Here is a 20722-nt window from a genome sequence, read left to right on the forward strand (position 1 = left end):
AAGGAGATCAGAAAGTTGGTCAGCAGCCTATTCCAGCTCAGGATGCTGCTGGGCTTTCTTGACCAAGGCAGTAGTATTAGCAGCCCACGACAGGTCCTTAGAGATGTTGGTCCCAAGGAACTTGAAAGAGGACACCGTCTCCACGTAAGCACTTTTAATAATAGTGTTGCAGGGGTGCATGGAAGTACACTCAGAGGTGTAGATGGTGTACAGGAGGGGGCTCAGCACACAGTCCTGTGGAGAGCCAGTGCTGAGCGTCAGGGTGGATGAACTCCTGTGACCAATCCTGACAGACTGTGGGCGATCAGTGAGGAAGTCTTTAATCCAAGTGCATGTGGCGGGGGGAAAGTTCAAATCAGCAAGCTTGGACATGAGGATGTCCGGAATTAGGGTATTAAAAGCGGAGCCGCATTCAATAAAGAGCAACCTTGCTGATGTCCCAGGATTCTCCAGGTGATGCAGGGAGGTGTGAAGGACAGAAGAGACAGCCTCTTCAGTAGACCTTACTGCCTTAAAGGCAATCTTGTGGTAGTCGAAGCTGGCTGGAAGGCAGGCCTTGATCTGTTTTAGGACCAGCCTCTTAAAGCATTTTGCCACCACAGGTGTTAATACAAAAGGTCTGTAATAAAAAAATATTACAGTGCACTGCTGTACCTGGCCTGGTCCCCAGATTTGTAAGCAGAGTTGCGCGCATTTAACTGTGACTGGACCTTCACTGTCATCTAGTGTTTTGCGGTTAGGGTAAATTCGGACTCGCTTTTCATGGTGACTGTGTCCATGCAGTCTGTGATGTAGCCGAGTACTGCCTCTGTGTGAGTCTGAAGGTCCTCATGCTCAAAAAAACTCCACTCCATTAGAGCTAAACAGTCCTGCAGTGAGCCAATGCTTCATCAGACAAGATGTTAATAGTTAATGGACCATAAGGTACAGATATGTATACATCAATTTGGTACCAATATTTACCCCTGAGATAGTAACATGAACTCTTTATTTCCAAAGATGTATTTTTTAAAGGGTACCACCCCAGTAACAGCTGGGGTTCATATTTTGACCATTTTTTCTGCCAATGTAGTAATATCTGAGAACTCTGGAAACATTTCTTTAATAAAGAAAACTTTGACACATTTCATAATCACATACATGTTTTACATGGTTGAGTGACTTGTTAAGTCATGATGATGGTTTGGTTGGCTTTACAGAAAGGTACAGCAGTCAGCAAATTAGATTCCTTAAACATTCATTGTATCCAACTTACCAGATGTAAATGTCTAATAGTCTCATTTCAGGAGTTCACATTTTCAAATATGATAATAAAATATATGTGCTGCGTTCTCCAAATTGAGGGCTCCAAGTTAAGAGAATTAAGCCCCAACCCAGAGAACTTCCCCCTCCTTAACTGGGATAGATACCAATTGAGCGTGAGGTGATGGGTTGGTTGAGGTATGCTGCAAAAACTGTCTCGGGATGGAGGTGAGGGGTGCACATATAGAGAGACTTTGTGTTGATTGGGTGGATTATATGACCATGCTCCTCTCAAAGTTAGTTTAATATTGAAACTTTACCAATTGACTCGTTGCAATTATTTAAAAGTAAGCAATTACACATTGATTTTAATGAACTAAATAATGTGTCATAGATAAAGACATCCAGTTCTCTTAATGTGGATCTGTGTGTATTTCTGCACTGTATGAGTAAACATCAATATTGACATACTTTCTGCTACAATAAAGAATTAAGTCACCCAGTATGACAGCTTATGCCAAAAAAATATCTGACAATTCATTCTTTGACATTGAATTACAAATACACTTCATATTGTCTTTTAATTTGCTTTATTCCTTCCAAGAAAATCAAACATTTCAGAAATCTAACACCACCAAAAGACAAAGATCATCACTTCATTCCCCCATTATTACATCTACAGAAACATCATTTATATTAAATGATCAGTAACATCACATCTTCATAAGCCTCAGCTTCAGCATCCATACAGTTTGTTGATCCTCAGGATGTCGATGTTTGACATTTCCTGTCTCTGTCCTATTTGCACAGACGCATCAGGAATGGGAGTGATGGTTTCTTTGCCATACTGGGTAGCGAAGGCCGTTCTTCCATAGTGCATGATGGAGCTGTAGTCGTATGGAGTGTTTTGATTGTTGGTGTTCTGTTTCTGGAAGTTGTAGGCCATATCAGGAAAGATGTTTGCCCAGTTGATCCTGACGTACTGGTCACGATCGCTCCTGGTTTGCTCATGGTAGAAGCCCAGGGCGTGATTGAGCTCATGTTCAACGATGCCATGGTACACACAGCCGCCCCTGTTGAGGGAGACCACCTGTTTGCCACCTGTTCTACCAAGAAACGAGTAACACCTGAGAGGAGAGAGAAAACAAGAGCAGATATAAATGTTCTGGTCTTCTTCTTTAGGACTGAAAGTGGTTAAATGTGTCTTGTTGATATCTAATGATTGTCCTCACCCATCTTTGTTCTCAATACTGATGTAGTCAATCTGAGATGATCTGGGTACAAAGCGGATGCAGGTTTTGCTGTGGAAGGACGTCATGGCTCTCTGGATAATACTCTTCTCATAATATGCTGCAGAGGAGACGACTACAGTTTGAGATTCACATTGGTTTGAACCATGAATATTACTGAAGGAGGTTTACTTACTGAATTCACTGCTCACTGTGTATGGGACCTCAACTAGATTGTTGGCGTTTTTCTTCCAGAAACAGTTGTTGTTAAAGCAGTAGAGAGCATTTCTGGTTTTGGGAAACACCAGATCTCCTTCAAGCAAGACTTCAGTAGATCCTGTGTGAAAAGAAAATGATGTTGATGAAGTTAACCGCCATATTCTGATCTGAATTTGCTTATTATGACAGTAATTTCTAAAATGTATATGAATGTAAAAGCTGACTGACCATTGTTGGTATCTAAAATCTTTGTAGTAATGTCCACATGTTCTGGCTCTGTTACTAACATATCTGCAAGTTTCTGCTCCTGTTGATAGAGAAATGCATAATATTACTCATATAATGACTCTTTATTATCTGAGTGTTCAGAGAGACTAAACAGGGTCTTACTGGTAGAAATAATGCCTGGGAGAAGCCAACCAGCAGCATCAGAAAGGAGATGGAGGCTCTTGGATCCATGTTGTCTCAGTGGATGGAGATGTTCAGGATTTTCCTCTGCTGAGGTTTGGTGTCTGTGTGCTGCCTGATCTGGACTTTATATTCACCTGTGTAGGTGGGTCCACAGATGGATTATCGATACATCTTAGTGTCCAAGGTCTAATGTGTTTAACTACAGGGAGGAGTGTTCCCCTGTTAGTCCAAAACCTTACAGAAGCTACCTGAGATTCTTTTACTACTCCACTAAAGTGGAGGTAATATAATTTTTGGATTGGTATAAAAGTGCCCACAAACACAGGGGTTTTAATTACACAGATTTATAAAGAATGGTCATTTGTGAGAGCATCTTCATTGACAAAACCAAAATGTCCAACAAAATCAATTAAATAAGAGAGATCAAAATTGAGCTCCTTATGATTTTTAACTCAGTATTCTGATTTATAATTATTAAGCTTCTTTGTAATATTATTTCATATTAACTGGATACTTTGTGGTGTACAACAGAGGTTATAAGGGAGTAATTTTAATGTTGGACAACAACTTCCTACAGAAACAACCAGCTTTAACCAACCTAAGACGGTTTTATTCAGTTTATTTTAAAATATTCAGTTCATATGAAGTGAAATTACCGTCAAACAGAATCATAAACCACAAGGAGCTCCAGTTTGGTCTACTGTAGTAATCTGATCATGCTGAACATTTAGCATCAGTCAATTGAGATGATTTTACAAAAAACTATTTTCTGTAAATATGTGTCAGTATGTGACTTGTTTATTACTGTTTGTGGGCACTTTAATACCAATCCAGTGGATTAGTAAAACAATCTAATGTATCTTCTGTAAGGTTTTGGACTAACAGGTGAGGTCAACGTTCCTCCCTGTAGATAAACACATTAAACCCTGAACACCAAAATGTACCCATAATCCCTCTGTAGACCCACCTACACAGGTGAATATAAAGTCCAGATCGGACAGCACACAGACACCAAACCTCAGCAGAGGAGAATCCTGAACATCTCCATACACTAAGACAACATGGATCCAAGAGCCTCCTTCTCCATTCTGATGATACTGGTTGGCTTCTCCCAGGCAGTTTTTCTACCAGTAAGACCTTGTTTAGTCTCTCTGAACACTCAGATAATAAATAGTCATTATATGAGTAATATTATGCTTTTTCCTATCAACAGGAGCAGAAACTTGCAGATATAGTAACAGAGCCAGAAAATGTGGACATCAGTATAAAGATTTTAGAGACCAACAATGGTCAGACAGATTTTAGATTCCTATAAATTTCTGAAATAACAGTCATAATAAGCTAATTCAGATCAGAATATGGTGGTTAACTTCATTAACATCATTTTCTTTTCACACAGGATCTACTGAAGTCTTGCTTGAAGGAGATCTGGTGTTTCCCAAAACCAGAAATGCTCTCTTTTGCTTTAACAACAACTGTTTCTGGAAGAAAAATGCCAATAATCTAGTTGAGGTCCCATACACAGTGAGCAGTGAATTCAGTAAGTAAACCCCCTTCAGCAATATTCAGGGCTCCAATAAATGTGATTCTTAAACTGTGGTCTGTCTCCTCTGCAGCATATTATGAGAAGAGTACTATCCAGAGCGCCATGACATCCTTCCACAGCAAAACCTGCATCCGCTTTGTCCCCAGATCATCTCAGATCGACTACATCAGTATTGAGAACAAAGATGGGTGAGGATAATCATAAGATATCAACAAGACACATTTAACTGCTCTCAGTCCTAAAGAAGAAGACCAGAACATTTATATATGCTCTTGTTTTATCTCTTTTCTCAGGTGTTACTCGTTTCTTGGTAGAACAGGTGGCAAACAGGTGGTCTCCCTCAACAGGAACGGCTGTGTGTACCATGGCATCATTGAACATGAGCTCAATCACGCCCTGGGCTTCTACCACGAGCAAACCAGGAGCGATCGTGACCAGTACGTCAGGATCAACTGGGCAAACATCTCTCCTGATATGGCCTACAACTTCCAAAAACAAAACACCAACAATCAAAACACTCCATACGACTACAGCTCCATCATGCACTATGGAAGAACGGCCTTCGCTACCCAGTATGGCAAAGAAACCATCACTCCCATTCCTGATGCATCTGTGCAAATCGGACAGAGACAGGAAATGTCAAACATCGACATCCTGAGGATCAACAAACTGTATGGATGCTGAACCTGAGGCTTATGTACACGTGATGTTACTGATCACTTAATATAGTTTATGTGTCTGTAGATGTTATAATAAGAGAATAAAATGATGATCTTTGTCTTTGATGGAGTTTGATTTATGAAACGTTTGATTAAATTAGAATAAATAAAGCAAATTAAAACAAAAGATGAAGTCCCTACTGAAAAATCCAGCTAAGACCAGCATAAGCTGGTGAGCTGGTTTTAGCTGGTCCCCAGCTTGGTTTTAGCTGGTTTTGCTGGTGTAGGAAGCTGGTTTTGCTGGTGTAGCAAGCTGGTCTAGCTGTGTTTTGGTCACATTTTAAGCTGGTCTAGCTGGACTTAGCTGGTCATGCTGGAATACCAGCTGGCCCACCAGCATACCAGCTTTGTCAGGCTGGGAGGACCAGCGTAAACCACCTTAAACCAGCTAAAACCAGCCAAAACCAGCTACCATCTTATGCTGGTTTTAGCTGGATTTTTCAGTAGGGGTGTGTTGAGTTTGCATAAACATGTAATCAGTAGGGTATTGGGATAATGCATTTTTGGCGTGCTGTCCAACAGGAAGGCTCCGAGCGTGGAATATCACTCCGAACCCAGAGTACTCTCCTCTAAAACTGGTGTAGATGAAACTAGCTGAGAGTGAAGCGATGGGGTGGAGGAGGGATGCAAAAAACTTTAACGGGACAGACGTGAGGGGCGGCCATATATAGAGACCTCCTCATGCTGACTGGTTGGATTACATGTGAATTCTCCTCCAAAACTTAGTTAAATAAATTTTATGTGTCATTTTACAGTCTATGTATCAACCATCAAGATAAACTGTTAACACAATTTGTCTGTCCTTCACAGTATTACTCATAAAATAATAAAAAAAGACATTGTCACCAAGTGATAGAAAAACATTTCAGAACAAACTCATGAGCTGTGTCTGAAACCGTTCCCTCATTCACCCATTCACTATTCCTTTATGGGGAATGACAATTGAGTCCACTATATGGGGAAGAAGCAAATGAAAATGAGTGAGCGATTTCGGACACTGACGTAAGTATCATGCGTCAGAGAGCTGTCGCAGAGATTCATCATAAACACCTGTGTGGCTTTATTGATTGTACTGTGAAATGGTAGTTTATTTTTCTTACTGTTTTTCACATTTTGTCATGTTTATTCTATTAGTTGATAATAAAGAGAGCAAAACAACTGCTTATAATATTTATTTACTGCTGTTTATTTATTGTTAAATAAAAATGTGTATTAGATTTTAAATAAAAGATAACACAATTATTTTTCATTTGTTTATTTAAAAAAAGTAGAAAATAACCGAAAACAAGAAGTAACAAAAGTGTATAAACCTAAATGTTTGGTGTTTACTCTCAGTATCCTTCAGCTGATACAAGTTACGCGTTCGTCTCCCCTTGCATCATGGGAAATATGAGTGAACGAGTGTACATCGAATGTACCCTCAAAATAAGAGTGCATTGTGGGTAGTGAATGAATGTAGAGAATGAAGTTGTTTACTCAGGTTTCGGGCACCACTACAAAAAGGCCGACACCTGATATAGTGCACTATACAGTGGATAGGGAGCGCTTTCAGAAAAAACTATGATGTTTTATGCTATCTACAGTATGATGTCATGTTTATTTTACACTACATATCCCTAATCTTTAAAGATCCTGAGGTAAACTGTCAGAAACATGGATAAAATATGTACCCTAAACTAGCAGTCATTGGGGCATTACCCTTTAAAACGGTCCAACTGTCACATGGTGACGATCTTTCCCAGGGCGGAACCAAAAGTAGGAGAGTTTGGTTCCGCCCGGAAGTGTTTCCGCTCAGACGGGAAACACAGGAACACCGGAACTTCCGGTAAACGCTGCAGTATAAGAGGATCGTCTAAAAACACAGTTGGTGCTGTTGCATGGAGCTGTGGTTAGGTGCTGTTGTGGTGTGCTGTTTATCTTTGCTGCTGGTGTCGCTTAGGCTGGAGCTGGTGTGGCTGTGGAGGACAGAACAAACCGTAGTAGCTGGGAGACGACAGGAAATCGCTGGAAACTGAAACGAAACAGAAGAAAAACAGAGTTTGAGTGAGTGACCACATCTATGAAGAAATTAGAACTTACGGAATTATTGTGTAACACTGCCACTACAAAGAAGCATCTCGCCGTGTGTTGTTGTAAACATATATCTGTGTGTAAGGAAGAGGAATGTATCGGAGAGTGAAAGGAGTGACGGCCCTGCCACGGAGCAGTGCGGTGGGAGAGCCGGAGGAAGACGAGTTGGGGCCCGCTACAGTGACGTGGATGCGACTGGCCCGCGTTAACAATCGCCTAACGGACTCCGGTGAAGTGGACGAAGACGGGGCGTCCTAAGTGTTCACTTTGAGTGCTGTGGGTGAGTCTGTGGTTGCTGTGGAAATACACTTTGAAGTGGTGCAGTGTGTTGCTGTGTTGAGTGTATTGTCAGAAAAACCACGCCTCCACCAACCTCGCCGTGGGAAAACGGAAGGCTGCGGGTACCAGTTCTTTTACTATCTGGCATATGCTGTGGGCGAGCCCCTGGATGCGAATACTTACCGTGGTGATAGTCGGCGGCCATCTTTTGGATCTGGGTTGTTCTGTGGAGTGGTGGTGAAGATTTTGACTGCTCGAGACTGTGTGAGTAAAACCTTAGATTAACGCTTGCTTATGTATCTGTACAGAACAACCACTGTTTGAGAAGGAAGGCGGAGTTAGATCCCACCTGTCCCGAAGCCCCTTCAAAAGGGCGCCCCTGTCCAGGAAGCGGAAAAGAGAGGGCAGCGCTCGGCTCGGTGTGACGGTGTGGAATTTTCCCCTCGACAGTAGCAGCGGTCGCCCCATCATCCTACAGTCTCGCGGCATCTGTCGAGTTGAGAGAACACGGTCACCGTAAGTCCATCATTCCCAACCCACGAAATAAATGTTCAAGTGTCTGACGATCGACCACGAGTGTTATCAAAGTAGAGTAGATGGAAGTACTGTAGACAGACGTCTCCCTTGTGTTTGACTGTGTGCGGCGTTGCCGGGGAAACGCTACCCCAGTGAATATTAATTAACGTTCTGTGTCCCAGCCAGCAGCCTGTGAAGAAAGAAAGCGAACGAGTAAAACTTACCTGTACCGTACTTACTGTACGTTGTCCCGAGCTGGAGAGGTGAGCAAGTCATCAGCAGTGTGAATAACTGTCTTTCTGTGTCTCAGCCAGCAGCCTGTGAAGAAGGAAAGCGAACGAGTAAAACTTACCTGTACCGTACTTACTGTATGCTGTCCCGAGCTGGAGAGGTGAGCGAGTCATCAGCAGTGTGAATAACTGTCTTTCTGTGTCCCAGCCAGCAGCCTGCGAAAAGAGAAAACCCTGAGCACTCACTAGAGAAACGACCGCCTGTAAAGGAGGAGAAAGGGAGCTAGGAAGTCCTACCTGAACCATACTTACCGTACGACACCCCAAGCTGGAAAGGCGAGAGTTGTCATCAGTGGCCCAAACATCGATCCTCTGTGTCCCAGTTAGTAGCCTGTGGAGAGAAAGACCAAACACGTTTTTGGAGAAACACTTAACTCATTCACCGCCAGCCTTTTTGAGAAAAGTTGCCCACCTGCATTTTTTTGATTTTAACAAAAGTTTCACAAAATTCCTTGCAGGAAAAATTATCTTCTATAAATATATAAACATACAAATTATATCAAATTAAAGAACACACCCTTTGCTTTCAAACAAACAATAAACAAACAAACAAAATGGGGAAAAAACGTTTCATTATATATTTACTTTTTCCACTTAATTTAACCACTGAAATATGGATATTTATCTTCAAAAATACAACATTTTGAGCAAAAAGCTTAAAAAATTGCGTTTTTGTAAACAAATTTATGTTAGATATCAGACTCAGAATGACTATCAAACATAAAGGCAATTAAAATAAACCTTGAAATCTTTTTAACTTCCGTTTTTGATAAATTCGGTTTTGGCGCCATCCAGTGGATAAAAGTGGTATTACACTTTCACTTTGAAATTCGTCCAGAAAGGCATATTACTAGTTAAATATTAACTCATAATTGACGAGATAACTCGTCAATGGCGGGGAATGAGTTAAGAGATCACCCCCAGCACCACGTATCGGTACATTAGATAAAGAAGAAATTGACCCAGCACTTACCTCTGTTATTTCATTTTGCCTCCAGGAGGAAGAGGAGGGCGCCACAGGATCATAAAACAAAGCGGAGAAGCTCGAGCTGCACACCCCCCGTGGAGTCTTGGACCCCGGACGCTTGGCCCCATCTCCCCCCCCTTCCCCTTTTCCGATCACGGCCCACCTGGAGGGCGAAACAAAGACCATTAGCTTTAAAACTTTCCCCCCTCCCCATCTCCCCATCTCTATTTTAATTAAATTCAATAAAAATCTATTTTTATACTTACGTGCACTTGTGTTGTCTGGTCATTGGGTTGGCTTTGGGGACCTCCTCGAGGTGGAAGCTAAAAAGGGGTGAGGCTTATTTATATTAGTGGCCAGCCCCGACTAGTGACACAACTATGTTCAAGTTCAAGACTTTATTTTTCATTATACAGTTGCCTGTAAAACTAAATTTGCCAGCAAGACCTCAAAGGTGCAAAGAAGTGAAAGTGAAGTATAAAACATAATTATCAAAATATAAATGAACAGCATCATAGATAGTATATACTAATAAGAATTGTAAAGGCATCATGACTGTGTGTAAACCAGTGGCTCATACACGCACGCTGCAGAAAGACTGTAAGAAGCAGGGTCAGTAGTGTAGTGCATTTAGAGTTCTAACTGCCCAAGAAGCTGTTCCTTAGTCTGTCTGTTTTGCTTCTAAGGGGTCTAAATGTTAAACCTGAGGGCAGCTTACTAAACAAAAGATGGTGGGGTGATGGGGGTCTTTTATGATTGCCCTGGCTCTAGTGAGACACCTGGAGCTGGCGATGGAGTCCAAGGAGGAAATTAAGTGGACAGCCAGTCACTTTCTCAACAGTTCTGATGACACTCTGTATCCTCTTCCGATCAGCCACTGAACAGCCAGCATACCACACAGCGATAAGATGTGCCAACATGCTTTCAATTGTGGCTCAATAGAAGGAGATCAGCAAGTTGGTCAGCAGCCTATTCCAGCTCAGGATGCTGCTGGGCTTTCTTGACCAAGGCAGTAGTATTAGCAGCCCACGACAGGTCCTTAGAGATGTTGGTCCCGAGGAACTTGAAAGAGGACACCGTCTCCACGTAAGCACTTTTAATAATAGTGTTGCAGGGGTGCATGGAAGTACACTCAGAGGTGTAGATGGTGTACAGGAGGGGGCTCAGCACACAGCCCTGTGGAGAGCCAGTGCTGAGCGTCAGGGTGGATGAACTCCTGTGACCAATCCTGACAGACTGTGGGCGATCAGTGAGGAAGTCTTTAATCCAAGTGCATGTGGCGGGGGGAAAGTTCAAATCAGCAAGCTTGGACATGAGGATGTCCGGAATTAGGGTATTAAAAGCGGAGCCGCATTCAATAAAGAGCAACCTTGCTGATGTCCCAGGATTCTCCAGGTGATGCAGGGAGGTGTGAAGGACAGTAGAGACAGCCTCTTCAGTAGACCTTACTGCCTTAAAGGCAATCTTGTGGTAGTCGAAGCTGGCTGGAAGGCAGGCCTTGATCTGTTTTAGGACCAGCCTCTTAAAGCATTTTGCCACCACAGGTGTTAATACAAAAGGTCTGTAATAAAAAAATATTACAGTGCACTGCTGTACCTGGCCTGGTCCCCAGATTTGTAAGCAGAGTTGCGCGCATTTAACTGTGACTGGACCTTCACTGTCATCTAGTGTTTTGCGGTTAGGGTAAATTCGGACTCGCTTTTCATGGTGACTGTGTCCATGCAGTCTGTGATGTAGCCGAGTACTGCCTCTGTGTGAGTCTGAAGGTCCTCATGCTCAAAAAAACTCCACTCCATTAGAGCTAAACAGTCCTGCAGTGAGCCAATGCTTCATCAGACAAGATGTTAATAGTTAATGGACCATAAGGTACAGATATGTATACATCAAATTGGTACCAATATTTACCCCTGAGATAGTAACATGAACTCTTTATTTCCAAATATGTATTTTTTTAAAGGGTACCACCCCAGTAACAGCTGGGGTTCATATTTTGACCATTTTTTCTGCCAATGTAGTAATATCTGAGAACTCTGGAAACATTTCTTAAATAAAGAAAACTTTGACACATTTCATAATCACATACATGTTTTACATGGTTGAGTGACTTGTTAAGTCATGATGATGGTTTGGTTAGCTTTACAGAAAGGTACAGCAGTCAGCAAATTAGATTCCTTAAACATTCATTGTATCCAAACTTACCAGATGTAAATCTCTAATAGTCTAATTTCAGGAGTTCACATTTTCAAATATGATAATAAAATATATGTGCTGCGTTCTCCAAATTGAGGGCTCCAAGTTAGAGAATTAAGCCCCAACCCAGAGAACTTCCCCCTCCTTAACTGGGAGAGATACCAATTGAGCGTGAGGTGATGGGTTGGTTGAGGTATGCTGCAAAAACTGTCTCGGGATGGAGGTGAGGGGTGCACATATAGAGAGACTTTGTGTTGATTGGGTGGATTATATGACCATGCTCCTCTCAAAGTTAGTTTAATATTGAAACTTTCCCAATTGACTCGTTGCAATTATTTAAAAGTAAGCAATTACACATTGATTTTAATGAACTAAATAATGTGTCATAGATAAAGACATCCAGTTCTCTTAATGTGGATCTGTGTGTATTACTGCACTGTATAAGTAAACCTCAATATTGACATACTTTCTGCTACAATAAAGAATTAAGTCACCCAGTATGACAGCTTATGCCAAAAAAATCTGACAATTCATTCTTTGACATTGAATTGCAAATACACTTCATATTGTCTTTTAATTTGCTTTATTCCTTCCAAGAAAATCAAACATTTCAGAAATCTAACACCATCAAAAGACAAAGATCATCACTTCATTCCCCCATTATTACATCTACAGAAACATCATTTATATTAAATTATCAGTAACATCACATGTACATAAGCCTCAGCTTCAGCATCCATACAGTTTGTTGATCCTCAGGATGTCGATGTTTGACATTTCCTGTCTCTGTCCGATTTGCACAGACGCATCAGGAATGGGAGTGATGGTTTCTTTGCCATACTGGGTAGCGAAGGCCGTTCTTCCATAGTGCATGATGGAGCTGTAGTCGTATGGAGTGTTTTGATTGTTGGTGTTCTGTTTCTGGAAGTTGTAGGCCATATCAGGAAAGATGTTTGCCCAGTTGATCCTGACGTACTGGTCACGATCGCTCCTGGTTTGCTCATGGTAGAAGCCCAGGGCGTGATTGAGCTCATGTTCAACGATGCCATGGTACACACAGCCGCCCCGGTTGAGGGAGACCACCTGTTTGCCACCTGTCCTACCAAGAGACGAGTAACACCTGAGAGGAGAGAGAAAACAAGAGCAGATATAAATGTTCAGTGGCCGGTTGCATAAAACTTTAAGACTAGTCTTTAAAGTTAGTCATGAATTTTTTTCTTCAAGACTGATCATAACTGTTTTAAGGATGTTACATAGAAAGGTAGATTGGTCTTATTTAAATCCAAATAATAAGACTGATTAGCCCTAACTAATTGCTAGTTAGTCAGAATAATTCTTAAGACGCAGTCTTAATGTCAGGGCTATGTTTATGCAACCGGCCACTGATCTTCTTCTTTAGGACTGAAAGTGGTTAAATGTGTCTTGTTGATATCTAATGATTGTTCTCACCCATCTTTGTTCTCAATACTGATGTAGTCAATCTGAGATGATCTGGGTACAAAGCGGATGCAGGTTTTGCTGTGGAAGGACGTCATGGCTCTCTGGATAGTACTCTTCTCATAATATGCTGCAGAGGAGACGACTACAGTTTGAGATTCACATTGGTTTGAACCATGAATATTACTGAAGGAGGTTTACTTACTGAATTCACTGCTCACTGTGTAAGGGACCTCAACTAGATTGTTGGCGTTTTTCTTCCAGAAACAGTAGTTGGTAAAGCAGTAGAGAGCATTTCTGGTTTTGGGAAACACCAAATCTCCTTCAAGCAAGACTTCAGTAGATCCTGTGTGAAAAGAAAATGATGTTGATGAAGTTAACCACCATATTCTGATCTGAATTTGCTTATTATGACAGTAATTTCTAATATGTATATGAATCTAAAAGCTGACTGACCATTGTTGGTATCTAAAATATTTGTAGTGATGTCCACATTTTCTTGCTGTGTTACTAACAGATCTGCAAGCTCCTGCTCCTGTTAATAGACAAATGTATAATATTACTTATATAATGACTCTTTATTATCTGAGTGTTCAGGGAAACTAAACAGGGTCTTACCGGTAGAAAAAGTGCCTGGGAGAAGCCAACCAGTAGCATCAGAATGGAGAAGGAGGCTCTTGGATCCATGTTGTCTCAGTGTATGGAGATGTTCAGGATTCTCCTCTGCTGAGGTTTGGTGTCTGTGTGCTGTTTGATCTGGACTTTATATTCACTTGTGTAGGTGGGTCCGCAGAGGGATTATGGATACATCTTAGTGTCCAGGGTCTAATGTGTTTAATTACAGGGAGAAACGTTGACCTGACCCATTAGTTTATCTCATGTTGAATCTATTATCTCAACAGATTTTTCTGTTGTGTGCGTTGTGTTAAGAGCATCTAAATCTGCTCGAAGCACGTCAGAGGCGCTCTGATCACAAATCAGAAATATTTAACATGTTCAATATTTATGATCAGAAAGTGTAATGATGAAAGACAAAATCATAACACTCACATTCATGGTGCAGCAGGCACAGTCCAAAGTCAGATGTACATCAGAGATGTAAAAAGCAGTCCACAGTATTAATGAAATTTCTGTATGTCTGCGGTCTGTTGTGTTTGTTTACTGTGAAGTCACGTTTGACAACGAGGCATTGCGAGATTTCCTGTGTGGTCCATCGAGACTCGCGCTGTTTGTGAACTTGTGAAAGGGATTTGAAGATGTATGTTTTACTGTGATGACCATTTAGCCTCAATTCACACACTATACTGTAGGAACAACACTGATAAATCATAGATTTTGTTTTGTCTTGTTTGTGGTCTCTCACATTTTGAAAATCTTATAAGATTTAAAAAGCTTTTGGTGTGGCCCTAGCTTTAGAAAGATCCAATTAAGCTCCTTATGATTAATTCGTTTTTTTTTTATATTATTTCCTATGAACTGGATACTTTGTGTCGTACATCAGACATTATCATGAAGTACTTTTAATGTTGGACAACAACTTCCTACTAAAATGACCAGCTTTAACCAGCCTTAGCTGTTTGGGTGGTTTTAGCTGGTGTCCCAGATGGTTTTGTTCAGTTTATATCAAAATATTCAGTTCATATAAAGTGAAATTATAGTCGAAAATAATTATAAACCAGAAGAAGCTCAACGTTGGTCTTGTTGGTCTGATGATGATGCACATTTAGCATCAGTCAATTAAAATGATTTCACAAATAAGTATTCTCTGTAAATCTGTGTCAGTATATGATTTATAAATTACTGTTTGTGGGCACTTTAACATCAATGTAAAATGTACATTAGGCCCACTTTAGAGGATTAGTAAAACAATCTCAGGTATCTTCTATAAGGTTTTGGACTAACAGGCGAGGTCAACGTTCCTCCCTGTAGTTAAACACATTAGACCCTGGACACTAAGATGTACCAATAATCCCTCTGTAGACCCACCTACACAGGTGAATATAAAGTCCAGATCAGACAGCACACAGACACCAAACCTCAGCAGGAGAATCCTGAACATCTCCATACACTGAGAAAACATGGATCCAAGAGCCTCCTTCTCCATTCTGGTGCTGCTGGTTGGCTTCTCCCAGGCGCTTTTTCTACCGGTAAGACCCTGTTTAGTCTCTCTGAACACTCAGATAATAAAGAGTCATTATATGAGGTATATTATGCATTTGTCTATCAACAGGAGCAGAAGCTGGCAGATATGTTAGTAACACAGCAAGAAAATGTGGACCTCACTACAAAGATTTTAGAGACCAACAATGGTCAGGCATCTTTTACATTTCTCCATATTACAACAATTACTGTTATAAAAACTGATACATATCAGATACATATTGGGTAACTTCATCAATATAATTTTCTTTACACACAGGATCTGCTGAAATCTTGCTTGAAGGAGATCTGGTGTTTCCCAAAACCAGAAATGCTCTTTACTGCTTAAACAACAACTGTTTCTGGAAGAAAAACGGCAACAATCTAGTTGAGGTCCCTTACATAGTGAGCAGTGAATACAGTAAGTAAACCCCCTTCAGTAATACTCATGGTTCATATAAATGTGATTCTCAAACTGTGGTTTGTCTCCTCTGCAGCATATTATGAGAAGAGTACTATCCAGAGCGCCATGTCGTCCTTCGCCAGCAAAACCTGCATCCGCTTTGTGCCCAGATCATCTCAGATCGACTACATCAGTATTGAGAACCTCGATGGGTGAGGACAATCATAAGATATCAACAAGACACATTTAACCGCTCTCAGTCCTAAAGAAGACGAGAACATTTATATCTGCTGTTGTTTTCTCTCTCCTCTCAGGTGTTACTCGTCTCTTGGTAGGACAGGTGGCAAACAGGTGGTCTCCCTCAAAAGGGGCGGCTGTGTGTACCATGGCATCGTTGAACATGAGCTCAATCACGCCCTGGGCTTCTACCACGAGCACACCAGGAGCGATCGTGACCAGTACGTCAGGATCAACTGGGCAAACATCTCTCCTGATATGGCCTACAACTTCCAGAAACAGAACACCAACAATCAAAACACTCCATACGACTACAGCTCCGTCATGCATTATGGAAATACGGCCTTCGCCATCCAATATGGGCAGGAAACCATCACTCCCATTCCTGATGCATCTGTGCAAATCGGACAGAGACAGGAGCTGTCTAACATCGACATCCTGAGGATCAACAAACTGTATGGATGCTGAAGATGAGGTTTATGTTCATGTGATGTTAATGATCATTTAATAATTTAGTTTATGTGTCTGTAGATGTTATAATAAGAGAATGAAGTGATGATGGTGTTGGATTTCTGAAATGTTTGATTGTATTGTGAAAAATAAAAGCAAATTGAAATACAAGATAAAGTGTTTTTGTAATTCAATGTTTCATTTAATAAATGATCAAAGAATTAATTATCTAAATGTATATTATTTTGGCCTAAGCTGTGATACTGGTCGACATAAATCTTTATTGGAGCAGAAAGCATTTCAGTATTTAGGTTTTCTCATGAAGTGCAGAAAGACACACAGATCCACATTAAGAGAACTGGAGGTCTGGATTTCTGACACGTTATTTAGTCCATTAAAATCATCAGATAATTGCTTATTTGTTATAATTGCCTTTAGTTGTAAAAGTTTTAAAATGTAACTAAGTTCGAGAGCAGCATGGTTATGTGATCCAACCAATCAGCACAAAGGTTCTCTATATAGACATTGCTATGTCTCTAAACCAAGTTTTTGCAGCATCCCTTCTCCTCTCCATCGCCTCATGCTCAGCGTGTATCTATCCCAGTTATGGAGGGGGTGAACTCTGGGTTGGGGCTAAAATTACAAACTTGGAGCTCTAGCTGGGACCACACATCAAATATTAGTTAATATACCACTGCCCTGTTTAATGCTTTATTCTGGTTGAGAAATGTCCCACTCCGGTTCTTGTAATTATTTAAAAATAATTCACACTCTGCTTTGCGCTCTGCCTCATTACCACCTTAGGTGTGCATTATTTTTGAATAATTCAACAGCCCATTGTAAATATTTTCTTACATATCATATTTGAAAATGCAAACTCCTGAGATGAGACTATTAGAGATTTACATCTGGTGTGTTTGGATGTAATGGAGTGTCTGAAGTTCCTCATTTTTAAAAATCTTCTGAGTGCTGAACCTTTCTGTAAAGTCAACCAAACCATCATCTTGTTTCAACAAAGACCTGAGGTAATACAACTGATTTAACCATGTACAACATACAGTATATGTGATGCAAGTTAGTATAATAAAACTAAAGTTATAATGTTAAGACTTAATGCCATGATCTCTACCAAGCATCAAGATATAGACAGTTAACATAATTGATTTGACCTTTATATTAGCAGTACCTTTGAAATAATAAATACATTACAATATGCCACCAACACATTTCAGAACAAAGCTCATTGTGTTTTATGCTGTATGCTGGATTATTCATAATCTACTAGATGCATATCCAACCCTGTTGAAGATCCATGAGTAGAAATATCTGAGTACTGCAAATCTTCAATAAACAGATCTTGAAATCTTTTCAATTAAATTATTTGTTACTGGTTAATAGGGCTGGGTATCGATTCAGATGTTCCAGATCGATTCAATTTCGATTCACAAGCTATCAAATCGTTTCGATTTCGATTCTCGATTCGATTTTAGATTCTGGTTCTTGTGTCGGTTTTTATACTCGATTATTGATTCAACTCAATGAATATAGATTGATAATATAGATTAATAAAAAAATAACAGTGAACAGCAGTTTACAAGTGGGTAATTTGTAAAAAGAAATTAAAAGCCACAACACTATCGTTGTCGTCTTGCTTGCGAAATCTAAAATACTTCCATACCTCTTACTTTTTATGTGAAGGTGGCATCAACGTCGATAAAGCACCTAAAACTGCCATTTGAAGCACTGAATGAAAGAATGCAGGCTCCTTGGTAACATCACGCAAGGCAAAAAAGAGGGTGACATCTAGTGAAGAAGACTAGTAATTTGATAAACGTTAATCTTACGTTCAATGTTTGCAGAAAAATATGGGGGAAAAAATCGATTCTGCTCTTTGAGAATCGATTCTGAATTGACCACGTTTTAAAAAACGATTAATCGAAAAATCAATTTTTTTTGCCCAGCCCTACTGGTTAAAAAATCTTCAATCTTCACAAAGATCTTCACCGAGATTGGACCATTAAAACACACCTGATGTAAATCTCTAATATCTCATTTCAGGAGGTTGCATTTCAAATATGATAATAAAACATATTTTGCATGCTATCTGATTGTTTGGATTACATGACCATGCTTCCTCCCGAACTTTTATAAAAAATAAGAAATTACCTGATGATTTTTTAATACACTAAATATTGTGTCAGAGATCCAGATCTCCAGTTATCTTAATGTGGATCTGTGTGTCTTTCTGCACTCCATGAGAAAACCTAAATCCTGACATCCTATCTGCTCTAACAGAGATTTTTGTCGACCAGTATAACAGCATAGACCAAATTATATACATTCTGACAATTCATTGTTTGATCTTCATGAAATAAAACATTGAATTACAAACACACTTTATCTTGTCTTTTAATTTGCTTTATTTTTCTCAATACAATCAAACATTTCATAAATCCAACACCATCAAGACAAAGATCATCCCTTAATTTCCTCATTATAACATCTACAGACACATAAACTATATTAAATGATCAGTAACATCACATGTACATGAGCCTTAACTTCAGCATCCATACAGTTTGTTGATCCTCAGGATGTCGATGTTAGACAGCTCCTGTCTCTGTCCGATTTGCACAGATGCATCAGGAATGGGAGTGATGGTTTCCTGCCCATATTGGGTGGCGAAGGCTGTATTTCCATAATGCATGACGGAGCTGTAGTCGTATGGAGTGTTTTGATTGTTGGTGTTCTGTTTCTGGAAGTTGTAGGCCATATCAGGAGAGATGTTTGCCCAGTTGATCCTGACATACTGGTCACGATCGCTCCTGGTGTGCTCGTGGTAGAAGCCCAGGGCGTGATTGAGCTCATGTTCAACAATGCCATGGTACACACAGCCGCCCCTTTTGAGGGAGACCACCTGTTTGCCACCTGTTCTACCAAGAGACGAGTAACACCTGAGAGGAGAGAGAAAACAACAGCAGATATAAATGTTCTGGTCTTCTTCTTTAGGACTGAGAGCGGTTAAATGTGTCTTGTTGATATCTTATGATTGTCCTCACCCATCTTTGTTCTCAATACTGATGTAGTCGATCTGAGATGATCTGGGCACAAAGCGGATGCAGGTTTTGCTGGCGAAGGACGCCATGGCGCTTTGGATAGTAATCTTCTCATAATATGCTGCAGAGGAGACGGATCACAGTTTGAGAATCACATTTATATGAACCATGAGTATCACTGAAGGGGGTTTACTTACTGTATTCACTGCTCACTATGTAAGGGACCTCAACTAGATTGTTGGCATTTTTCTTCCAGAAACAGTTGTTGTTTAAGCAGTAGAGAGCATTTCTGGTTTTGGGAAACACCAGATCTCCTTCAAGCAAGATTTCAGCAGATCCTGTGTGTAAAGAAAATTATATTGATGAAGTTACCCAATATGTCTTGATCTGAATTTGCTTATTATGACAGTAATTCCTGAAATTTACAGGAATGTTAAAGCTGTCTGACCATTGTTAGTCTCTAAAATCTTTGTAGTAAGGTCCACATTTTCATGCTGTGTTAACAGATCTGCCAGCTTCTGCTCCTGTTGATAGACAAATGCATAATATTACTCATATAATGACTCTTTATTATCTGAGTGTTCAGAGAGACTAAACAGGGTCTTACCGGTAGAAAAACTGCCTGGGAGAAGCCAACCAGCAGCATCAGAATGGAGAAGGAGGCTCTTGGATCCATGTTGTCTCAGTGTATGGAGATGTTCAGGATTCTCCTCTGCTGAGGTTTGGTGTCTGTGTGCTGTCTGATCTGGACTTTATATTCACCTGTGTAGGTGGGTCCGCAGAGGGATTATTGGTACATCTTAGTGTCCAGGGTCTAATGTGTTTAACTACAGGGAGGAACGTTGACCTCGCCTGTTAGTCCAAAACCTTACAGGAGATACCTGCATATACCCTGCACTACACCACTGAATACAAGAGACCAAAGTTAAGCTCCTTGTGGTTTATAATTCTGTTCGACTGTAATTTCACGTTATATGAACTGAATAAAACCGTCTGGGAGACCAGCTAAAACCACCCAACCAGCTTAGGCTGGTTAAAGCTGGTCGTTTCAGCAGGGAAGTTGTTGTCCAGCATTAAAAGTACGTAATTTTAACCTCTGATGTACACCATAAAGTTTCCACTTCATATGAAATAATATTACAAAGAAACAGAGTTATAAATTGAAAGGAGCTCAACTTTGATCTCTCTAAAGATAGGGCCACACCAAAATATATATTTTTTTAAATCTTATAAGATTTTTAAAATGCGAGAGACCAAAAACATGAAAAAAATCTAAAGTATAGTGTGTTGATTGCCGCTGTGTGGTCATCACAATCCACCAC

The 20722-nt window shown here is 40.3% G+C and overlaps 5 protein-coding genes across 5 annotated transcripts; 2 read left to right on the forward strand and 3 right to left on the reverse strand.

The window, feature by feature from the left end:
* Positions 1–1926: 1926 nt before the first annotated feature.
* LOC129452669 (hatching enzyme 1.2-like) lies at positions 1927–3149 on the reverse strand. Its single transcript, XM_073861830.1, has 5 exons — positions 3081–3149; positions 2919–2991; positions 2668–2808; positions 2475–2592; positions 1927–2369 (listed from the first exon to the last, which is right to left on the reverse strand). Exons 1-5 carry the CDS (start codon positions 3147–3149, stop codon positions 1979–1981), a joined length of 792 nt encoding a protein of 263 aa, XP_073717931.1. The 3' UTR covers positions 1927–1978.
* A 1013-nt stretch (positions 3150–4162) lies between these two features.
* Positions 4163–5382, forward strand: LOC141359417 (hatching enzyme 1.2-like). The gene is made up of 5 exons (XM_073861831.1): positions 4163–4231; positions 4318–4390; positions 4501–4641; positions 4718–4835; positions 4941–5382. The coding sequence occupies exons 1-5, from the start codon at positions 4163–4165 to the stop codon at positions 5329–5331; spliced, it is 792 nt and encodes a 263-aa protein (XP_073717932.1). The 3' UTR covers positions 5332–5382.
* A 7025-nt stretch (positions 5383–12407) lies between these two features.
* LOC141359257 (hatching enzyme 1.2-like) lies at positions 12408–13828 on the reverse strand. The gene is made up of 5 exons (XM_073861401.1): positions 13734–13828; positions 13572–13644; positions 13321–13461; positions 13128–13245; positions 12408–12798 (listed from the first exon to the last, which is right to left on the reverse strand). The coding sequence occupies exons 1-5, from the start codon at positions 13800–13802 to the stop codon at positions 12408–12410; spliced, it is 792 nt and encodes a 263-aa protein (XP_073717502.1). The 5' UTR covers positions 13803–13828.
* Positions 13829–15119: 1291 nt separating this feature from the next.
* LOC129453518 (hatching enzyme 1.2-like) lies at positions 15120–17033 on the forward strand. The gene is made up of 5 exons (XM_073861958.1): positions 15120–15262; positions 15346–15424; positions 15535–15675; positions 15752–15869; positions 15972–17033. The coding sequence occupies exons 1-5, from the start codon at positions 15194–15196 to the stop codon at positions 16360–16362; spliced, it is 798 nt and encodes a 265-aa protein (XP_073718059.1). The 5' UTR covers positions 15120–15193; the 3' UTR covers positions 16363–17033.
* A 1748-nt stretch (positions 17034–18781) lies between these two features.
* Positions 18782–20473, reverse strand: LOC129453714 (hatching enzyme 1.2-like). Its single transcript, XM_073861847.1, has 5 exons — positions 20020–20473; positions 19849–19915; positions 19598–19738; positions 19404–19521; positions 18782–19298 (listed from the first exon to the last, which is right to left on the reverse strand). The coding sequence occupies exons 1-5, from the start codon at positions 20074–20076 to the stop codon at positions 18908–18910; spliced, it is 774 nt and encodes a 257-aa protein (XP_073717948.1). The 5' UTR covers positions 20077–20473; the 3' UTR covers positions 18782–18907.
* Positions 20474–20722: the final 249 nt, after the last annotated feature.

The sequence above is a fragment of the Misgurnus anguillicaudatus genome, chromosome 23 (assembly GCF_027580225.2).
Source record: "Misgurnus anguillicaudatus chromosome 23, ASM2758022v2, whole genome shotgun sequence".
Lineage (NCBI taxonomy): Eukaryota > Metazoa > Chordata > Actinopteri > Cypriniformes > Cobitidae > Misgurnus > Misgurnus anguillicaudatus.

Bases quoted from the DNA above. Each gene is read 5' to 3' on its own strand.
- LOC129452669 (XM_073861830.1), bottom strand. From the start codon at position 3,149: ATGGATCCAAGAGCCTCCATCTCCTTTCTGATGCTGCTGGTTGGCTTC. The intron at 2,992-3,080 runs GTAAGACCCTGT...CAACAGGAGCAG, and splicing joins CCCAGGCATTATTTCTACCA to AAACTTGCAGATATGTTAGT. The intron at 2,593-2,667 runs GTAAGTAAACCT...TCTCCTCTGCAG, and splicing joins CACAGTGAGCAGTGAATTCA to CATATTATGAGAAGAGTATT.
- LOC129453714 (XM_073861847.1), bottom strand. From the start codon at position 20,076: ATGGATCCAAGAGCCTCCTTCTCCATTCTGATGCTGCTGGTTGGCTTC. The intron at 19,916-20,019 runs GTTTTTCTACCG...CAGGAGCAGAAG, and splicing joins TGGTTGGCTTCTCCCAGGCA to CTGGCAGATCTGTTAACACA. The intron at 19,739-19,848 runs GTCAGACAGCTT...CTTTACACACAG, and splicing joins GATTTTAGAGACTAACAATG to GATCTGCTGAAATCTTGCTT.
- LOC129453518 (XM_073861958.1), top strand. From the start codon at position 15,194: ATGGATCCAAGAGCCTCCTTCTCCATTCTGGTGCTGCTGGTTGGCTTC. The intron at 15,263-15,345 runs GTAAGACCCTGT...GTCTATCAACAG, and splicing joins CCCAGGCGCTTTTTCTACCG to GAGCAGAAGCTGGCAGATAT. The intron at 15,870-15,971 runs GTGAGGACAATC...CTCTCCTCTCAG, and splicing joins AGTATTGAGAACCTCGATGG to GTGTTACTCGTCTCTTGGTA.
- LOC141359257 (XM_073861401.1), bottom strand. From the start codon at position 13,802: ATGGATCCAAGAGCCTCCTTCTCCATTCTGATGCTACTGGTTGGCTTC. The intron at 13,246-13,320 runs GTAAGTAAACCT...TCTCCTCTGCAG, and splicing joins CACAGTGAGCAGTGAATTCA to CATATTATGAGAAGAGTACT. The intron at 12,799-13,127 runs GTGAGAACAATC...CTCTCCTCTCAG, and splicing joins AGTATTGAGAACAAAGATGG to GTGTTACTCGTCTCTTGGTA.
- LOC141359417 (XM_073861831.1), top strand. From the start codon at position 4,163: ATGGATCCAAGAGCCTCCTTCTCCATTCTGATGATACTGGTTGGCTTC. The intron at 4,232-4,317 runs GTAAGACCTTGT...TATCAACAGGAG, and splicing joins CCCAGGCAGTTTTTCTACCA to CAGAAACTTGCAGATATAGT. The intron at 4,642-4,717 runs GTAAGTAAACCC...TCTCCTCTGCAG, and splicing joins CACAGTGAGCAGTGAATTCA to CATATTATGAGAAGAGTACT.